The sequence below is a fragment of the Plasmodium gaboni genome, chromosome 8 (genome assembly GCF_001602025.1).
Source record: "Plasmodium gaboni strain SY75 chromosome 8, whole genome shotgun sequence".
Classification (NCBI taxonomy): domain Eukaryota; phylum Apicomplexa; class Aconoidasida; order Haemosporida; family Plasmodiidae; genus Plasmodium; species Plasmodium gaboni.
In genome coordinates this window covers 813,043-822,342 of record NC_031488.1, presented here as the reverse complement: position 1 = coordinate 822,342, position 9,300 = coordinate 813,043, and the positions used below count along the sequence as shown (strand labels likewise).

At 15.6% G+C, this 9,300-nt stretch overlaps 3 protein-coding genes across 3 annotated transcripts in view; all 3 read left to right on the top strand.

Annotated features, from left to right (window-relative positions):
- Window positions 1–2,538: 2,538 nt before the first annotated feature.
- On the top strand, window positions 2,539–3,705 carry PGSY75_0823200 (putative RNA-binding protein; the record flags this gene model as incomplete). Its single annotated transcript, XM_018785357.1, has 3 exons — window positions 2,539–2,598; window positions 2,811–3,254; window positions 3,352–3,705. 3 exons carry the CDS (start codon window positions 2,539–2,541, stop codon window positions 3,703–3,705), a joined length of 858 nt encoding a protein of 285 aa, XP_018642324.1.
- Window positions 3,706–6,776: 3,071 nt separating this feature from the next.
- PGSY75_0823100 (putative RWD domain-containing protein) lies at window positions 6,777–7,953 on the top strand (the record flags this gene model as incomplete). Its single annotated transcript, XM_018785356.1, has 5 exons — window positions 6,777–6,975; window positions 7,100–7,209; window positions 7,299–7,466; window positions 7,623–7,779; window positions 7,898–7,953. The coding sequence occupies 5 exons, from the start codon at window positions 6,777–6,779 to the stop codon at window positions 7,951–7,953; spliced, it is 690 nt and encodes a 229-aa protein (XP_018642323.1).
- Window positions 7,954–8,643: 690 nt separating this feature from the next.
- Window positions 8,644–9,300, top strand: part of PGSY75_0823000 (putative protein kinase) — a gene marked incomplete at both ends in the record, with an annotated part of 4,878 nt that continues 4,221 nt past the window's right edge. Inside the window, 2 exons of the mRNA XM_018785355.1 lie at window positions 8,644–8,811; window positions 8,956–9,080. Of these exons, the coding sequence (XP_018642322.1) occupies window positions 8,644–8,811; window positions 8,956–9,080 (293 nt within the window). The remainder of the gene's footprint in view (window positions 8,812–8,955; window positions 9,081–9,300) is intronic.

Below are 9,300 nucleotides of genomic sequence, written 5' to 3'. Positions count from 1 at the left end.
TTAACATATGTGGATAATTACTTTTAATATGCCCATATATAAATATAATATATATATATATATATAAACATATGATAAAAGCATATAATTTATTATAACAAAAAAAAAATATATATTTTCCTTTTTTCTTTTTTATATACCCTTATTAATATATATATGTTATTTTTAATGAAAACGTACAGAACACAAAGAAAAAAAAAAAAAAATATGTATATTAAGAATTATGCAAAATGCTATATTATACATTAAAATAAATAAATATATATATATTTAATATATATATAATTTTTTTTTTTTAAATTATATATATATATATATATTATTATAACGTGCAGTACTAATCTCTAATAGTGGAAAAAAAAAGAAAAAGAAATATAATATATAATATTATTTAATATATTTAGAAATATAGTACCCCATAACAATATATTATTATATATATACATATATGTATTTGTATATTAAAAAAAATATTATATCCCCATAAAGATATATTCTTATAATTTTATATATATATTATATATATATATGTATTAAAAAATAAATACCCCATAAGGATATACTATAATAATATATATATATATAATCACAGTAACATTTATATATGTATTATAATTTCAACATTTTTTTTTTTTTTTTTTTTTATATATTATATATCTTCCTATCACTTTTCTTTAAAACACAAAAAATAATAAAATAACAAAATATATATATACAAGAAAAAATTTTATTAAAATGTAAAATAACTGATGTATTTATTTCATTATTATTTATATTATATTTTATTTTTCTTTAACGCTTAGAAATTCAATTTAAAAAAATTACTTTTAAGAAATTATTTTCACTTCTTTATTATTATTATTATTATTATTATACATTATTTTATTTTATCTCATTTTTTTTTTTTTTTTTATATATTACATTTTTTTATTTATATATTTTGGAATATTTATAATTATATTATAATATATATATATATATTTTCTTTATATTATGATTTTTTGGTTTTTCACATATGAGATATATATTATTTTGTATTATGTATAAAATTGATTATATTTATTATTCATATATAAATTTTATAATATATTAATAGAAATATTATTATAACATTATTATTATTATATTATATATATAATATATTTATATATACATTATAATTTATATATATATAATATGCAATAATAATAATAATAAATTATAATAAGAAGAAGCATAATAAAATAAAAAAATTCATAGTTTTTTTATATGTACAATAATAAAAATAATATTGAAAAAAAAATATATATATATATTAAATAAGATTACCAAAGAGGGGGAAAAAAAAATATAAAATTTAAAATATAAAATATAAAACCGTATGCTACAAAAAAATAAAAAAAAATAATAATAAAAAATATATATATTATATATAAAAAAAAGATAATAACAATTTATAAAAAAAAAGGAAAAAAATATATATTAAAAAAATATTATAAAAAAAACAGAAGAAAAGAATAATTATGATTTTATATATATATATATTATAATTATATATATATATGTATATATAATAAATATATATAAAATTATATATAAATTATATTATATATATATATATATATGTTATATAACTTATACGTTTAAGAATTCAACATAATTATAAATATTATAAATATATATAAATAAGTATATTTAATAAATGGATAATTTTTAGAAATTAATTAATTATATATTATATATATATAACAGGACAAAAGTTATGAAAAAAAAAAAAGAAGGACATACTTATACAATAATATATTATATATATATATATATATATATATATATATACATTATAATATATTTAACAAAATGAATTTGTTATAAGAAGAATTGAAGATATGCATATTATATATATATATATATATATATATTTATATATATTTATAATATAAATATATTTTATATTATTTTATATACTATTTATGATTACTTTTTTTTTTTTTAATTAAAAATACAAGAGGGAAAAGAAAACTCAAATTAAGTAAATAAAGTCTTCATGTTTATTAGTCTTTTTATTTTTATATATATAATTTTATACTTATATTTTTTTTTATGATAGTCGTCTAATTTAATAAATTTGAAATCTTTTTATAAATTAAAAAAATATATCTATATATATATATTAAATATACATATGTAAATATTTTGAATCTTTCATATATATATATATATATATATATATATATATATATATATAATATTTATGTACATTTATATTAATATGCATATTTGATAATACATATATATATATATATATATATATTTATATTTTTGTGCTTATTTATATGTTAACTTTTCAAGTCAGTTATTATATTTGTACTGTATATTATTCGTAATTTTTTTTTTCTTCATATATATATAATAATCCATATAGTATCATATATATTTATATATAAAGCTAATGCATATTTTTTGTTAAAAATTGTGTAAAAAAATTAAAAAAGAAAAAAATATATATCTATACATATATACATACATACATATAGTATATATTTATATCTATTAATAAAAATGTCATTAACAAATTCAAGTAAAATTTTTATTGGAAGTATACCTAAAGATGTAACGGAGGTAAGAAAAGAAGCAATAATATATATATTATATATATATTAAATATCTATTTTTTTTGTATTTTTTTCTTTTTCTTTTTGTGTGTGTGTGTATATTATTTTATTGTATATGAACTAATTGTTTCTATGTTATAGATTCTTTTACTGTTCAATTTATATATATATAAATATAAATTTATATATATATATATATATATATATACTTCTTTTTAGGAAGAACTAAAAACTGAGGCAGCTAAGTATGGTACCATAACACAAGTTTATTACGTACCTGCTACGGCTCAAAGTCCAAGAGGATGGGCATTTATTACGTACGAGCAAAGGTCTGAAGCATATAAAGCAATTGAAGCTTTAGACTATAAATGTATTTTTCCAAATAGCCAAAGACCATTAGATGTAAGATTTGCAAGTTATAAATATAATAATACAAATGATGCTCAAGGAGGAAATAAAAATGTATGGCAAAAACATGTAACAACAGATGGTCATCCATATTATTATAATTCAGTAACAGGACATTCACAATGGGAAAAACCAAAAGAAATGTCCGCAACAAATTTTCCAGGGAAGGGTTCAGCACCCTCCTTTGGACCACCAGGGGCAAATGTTTTTGTTTTTCATTTACCATCTCACTGGACAGACATGGAGTTATATCAAGTAAAAAAATAAAATAAAATAAAAATAAAAATATATATATATATATATATATATATATATATATATTTATTTGTATTTATTTATTTATTTATTGTAGCACTTTCAACACTTTGGCTATGTTGTAAGCGCACGAATTCAACGAGATGCCAATGGAAGAAATAAAGGATATGGATTTGTTAGTTTTAATAATCCTGAGTCAGCATTAAATGCAATAAAAGGTATGCATGGATTTTATGTATCAGGAAAGCATTTAAAGGTTCAACTAAAAAAAGGGGAAGAACATTATGTACAAATGAATACACCAGCACAACCACAATTAACACCTGCACAACCATATTCAGTTCAGCAACCCATAATAGGAAATCATCAACCTTATATGACTCATTTAATGTATGGAGGTATGGATTCTCCAAATCAAATGAGATATAACACATATTCTATAAGTAGATAGATTATATATATATATATATTATACATAATAACGTGTATTTGTATATGTATATATCTATTAATTTTTAAATATTATATTACAACCAAAAATTATACATATTTTATCTCTCACAAAGGTTATATATATATATATATATATATATAAAGAGAGAGAACTATATTATTTTATTATACATATATTTATTATATTAATAATATACATATTATCCATATTATATATATATATATATATATATATACTATTCATATGTTTATACATTTCTAAATACATGATCATATTTTTATTTTTATTTTCATTTTTTTTTTTTTTTTAATTGTAGTTTTTTATATGTTCATAAAATCTATTCATTTATATACATATATATATACATATATGTATTTATAAGAGAAAAAAATAAAATAATATAAAATATACATGTACCTATTTATATATTATACATGTACATATTTATTTATATATGTTACTTTTTTGTACGAATTTTACAACTACGAAGAAATAAGTCATTTTTTTTATACCTACATATATACGTGCATATTTATATTTATATATGTAAATGCACACATATGTATATATATAAATATATATATATATATACATATATATATATATTTTTATAACAATTAATAGATATGAGTAAATGAAGATTACATGGATATTGATTTATATAATTAGAAGAGTTTTAGGTTTTTCTTTTTTTTTTTTTAAATGTAAAAAGTTTAAAAAAAAAACAGAAAATACATACATATATATATATATATATATATAATACATACATATATATAAATATATATATATATATATATATATATATTATGGGGGAAAAAAAAAAAAAAAAGTCGAATTATAAATTTTGTTAATAATTTTACTTTCGTTTATATATATATATATTATATTTAAAACATAATAATAAATGAAAGAGTTTTTTTTTCTTTTTTTTTTTTTTTTTTTTTTTTTTGTTCATATTCAGATGATATTGTAGAATATACAAAAAAATGCTTTTAAAAATTGTTAATCAAAAGAAGAAAAAGTACCAATCATTTTATAAATATAAACGTTATTCTACATAAATATTATATATATATATTTATAAATATATATATTTCTATGTATATTTCTTTTTTTTTTTTTTTTTTTTTAAATCCTAGTTTTACCCTTTTTCTAATATGTAATTATATATGAATAAGAAGTTAAAAAAAAAAAAAAAAGAAACACTTAAAAAGTATGCACACATTCTTGTATATAGATAAGTTACTTTATATAATATATTTTTTTATAAATACATTTTTTATAAATATATATCTGAATATATATATATATATATATATATATATATAATATGCATTCATTACATAGCCAAATGAATATAATAATGTTTCTATATATTTTTTTTTCTCTCCATATAAAAAAAAAATACATAAATATAAGTTTTCCTCTCTTTAAAGAAAATATTTTTATTTTACAACATTAATATATATATATATATATATATATAATGGTCACCTAAATTATAAAATATATATTAATGGATTATATAAAGATATATATATTATATTATATGTATATAATTTATATAAATATATATATTTTTATATGTAAATCTGACACGTAAATAATATATATATATATTTTATAATTTTAAAAAATAAATAAATAAGCCTTCTAGGATATTTAATTTATTTTATCTATTTTCTTTAAGCAAAAAAGAAAAAGAAAAAAAAATTAGAATAATAATACATAAATATATATATAATATTATAAATGTGTGTATTCTTTTATAATTTTTAAATGTGCATATTTGCATATATATTTTATAATAATCCATATATGCCTATATATGCATATACAAAAAAATGAAAATTTTTATATTATTACTATATTTTTAATAGTGCAAAAGTTATGATGGGCATAGATGTTAAGTGTGTTTATAATGGAAAGGAACTATATTATTATAATGTTTATATATATATATATATATATATATATATTTCAGATTGTATAGAATAATAAAAATTTCTCTTTTAACCTTGTCCTTTTTTTTCCCCTTTACTTTTAGCTTTATCTTTTCCTTCCCTTTTTTTATGTTTATAATTTTATAGATACATTGTATATTGAGGAAAATTATATACAAGGATATAAAAAAATTGAAAAAAAAAAAAAATCCAAAATATATTAGAACCTACATGTATATATATATATATATATATATATTTAGTTGTTCATAGATTTATGTATATGTTTTCCTATATATAAATATAATATCTTAATTTAAAATTCTATAATTTTATATTCTTTTTTCATTTGCTAATATTATGATATGACTAAATTATATTATGTTCATATGATTATAGGAGAATACCTATTTTTTTAAAGAGATTAAAAATACACCTAAATTTAATTTAATTACCATTCTATAAAATTTTCCTTTTACAACATAAATATATTATAGTTTACATGTATGTGATAAGAAGGAAGGAGAATAAATATATTATTACAATATATATATATATATATATATATATATATATATATATATTGAATAAATAATTTATTTTTTAAGAACAATAATAATTAATCAATTTTTTTTCATTCAAAATTTGATATTTAATAATATGTATTTTTTTACATATGAATACAAATATATCATAAAAAAAAAAAAAAAAATATATAAAATGTATACATATATATATATATAATATATTTTTTTATATTTATTCCCATTCATTCTGCATATACATGAAAAAGAATTTTCATAAGTTGTAAGAAAAAATTATTTTTTTTATTAATATTTATTTATGTGATTTTTCTTTTATCTTTTATGTTCTATCATTTGTTAATCTTTTAAATTCGCATATTTTGGGCGGTTTATTATATTTATATTTATATGCTTTTTTTTTTTTTTTATGATAAATATGAAAAGCATATATATATATATATATATATATTTATATATTTATATATTGAGAGGATGAAAAATTGAATAATATGGAATATTATATAGCTTTAAAAAAAAAATAAACAATATATATAATATATATAATATATATAGAATTTGATAAACGTTTTATAAAAGTATGGATTATAAAGCAGAACAACAAACCGAAAAAGAAAGCCTATCATTTTTATATGAATGCACTAAGGAATTTATATCTTTAGGTGATAATTCTTTTAAGATATATATAGATAATAAATTGAAAAAAATTTCCTTTTATATTTTATTTGAGTATACGGAAAAATATCCTGATGAGGCTCCTTCATATAAAATAGTTGACGGTGAGGAAAGAAAAAATAAAAAGTATAAATAAATAAATAAATAAATAAATATATATATATTTCATTCTCTTTTCTTATGTTATATATCATTATAATGTTTCTCTGTGTCCTTATTTTTATTTAGCTAAAAATTTATCAATATCCTTAAAAGAGAATGTAGAGAATCAAATTGAAGAGACGATAGAAAATAACCTAGGATATACTATGATATATAATATAGTCGAAAACATAAGGGTAAAGCAAAAAAAGGAAACAAATATATATACATATATATAAATATTGATGATATATATATATATATATATTTTTATGTATATCTATAGACATATCTCTCTGAAGATATTGAAGAAAAGTCCATGTACGATGAAATGATTGAAAGACAACCAAAATCAAATAAAATTAATGATACTGATAATTCATCAGATGATAATGAAAAAGATATCGATAATTATGAAAATGTATTGGAGCTGAAAGAATTATGTGAAGAGAAGGTTAGTGTTATATTATATAATAAAAATGTATATGATAATATATGTATACTAATACTTATTGTGTGACTAAACATATACATATATATATATATATATATATATATATGTATATGTATTTTTTTTGTTTGTTTGTTTGTTTTTATTTCTTATATACAGTATAGAGTAAGTGAAGAAGAATTTGAGGCATGGAGAAAAGAATTTTATAAAGATATATTTTTACAAATGAAAAAAAATAATAATTCAGAAAATCCAACAGGCAGAGAACTTTTTGAAAAGGAGACAATTAGTATATTAGATCCTGAATTTGATGAAGGTAAGTATATAAATAAATATAATACATATATATATATATATATATTTTTATTTTATTATGTTCACCCACAAAATTGTTGTCATATCATGTAATATTTATAACCTCTTCATTTTTATAGGTGAACCAAAGTGGAGTAATGAAGAATTATTTTGTGATATCGATCTAGACGATTAGGCAAATTATCTAACAAGAAAAAGATACATAAAATATTTATAATATAATATATATATATATATATATATATATATATATATATATATATATATATATATATATATATATAATTTTTCTTTTTTTTTTAATACGATTTAATTAATAATACAATTCATTTTTATAAATTAATTTTTTCTTTTTTTTTTTAATATTTAAAATTTTTTTTTTTTTTTTTATTAAACATTTATTTAACAAAATGTAAAAACTTATACTAAAATATTTATATATATATATATTTATAATATAATTTTATTTATTTTATTTTTAAATCTCAAAAAAAACAATTATATAAATAATTTTTTTTTATTATTATTCGCGTAATTAAATTTAAATTAAAAAATGAAAGTAATTTCATTGATATATATATGACATATATTTTAACATATCATTAAGTCATTTGTTCCTTCGTTTTTTATTATGTTATTTATAATATTAATAAATAAAAATTAAAAGATAGTAAAAATATATAATATATATTTTTATTTTTTTTGTAATATATATATATATATATATAATATAAATATATATTTTTTTTTTTTTTTTTTTGTTCTTTTTTATTTGTGCAATATGTATAAGTAAATATACATTTTTACGTTATTTCTTATTTTTTTTTTTTTGTTTTTGTTTGTTTTTTTTTTTTTTTTTTGCAACATGGGTAATACTTTGTATAGCAATATAGGACACAGCACAACAGAATTGGATGATGTATATTGTAAATATTTAAATAAATTATTTAACATATATAATTATCTATTTAAATATGAGCATTTCATTTTTATGAACTCATATACCCTGAACAATTTCTATCACGTTCTAGAGGTACAAAATAATATAATATATATATATATATATATATATATATATATATGTATATATATTTTTCTTATCTTCTATATCGAAATATAAATAAATAAATTTATATATATATATATATATATTTTTTTTTTTTATCACTCATTTCAGGGTATTAATAATAATGAGGGTCATGTTTTAATAAAAATTTGTAAATTAAAATCCGAAGCCCCCAAAATAAAGAGAATATTATATACTCTAAAATTCCTTTTCTCTTTTGATCTCTTTCCAAATGTGTAAGTATTAATAGATATATATTCCTCTGTGTTTTGTTCATTTGTCTGCATACAAACATATATATATATATATATATATATATATATATATATATATGTATATGACTATATATTGTATATTATGTAATTTTTTTTTTTTTTTTTTTTTTTTTTTTTTTTTTTTTTTTTTTTTTTTTTTATCTTATACATTTTTGGTGTTTTTAAAAAAAAATTTTTTTAT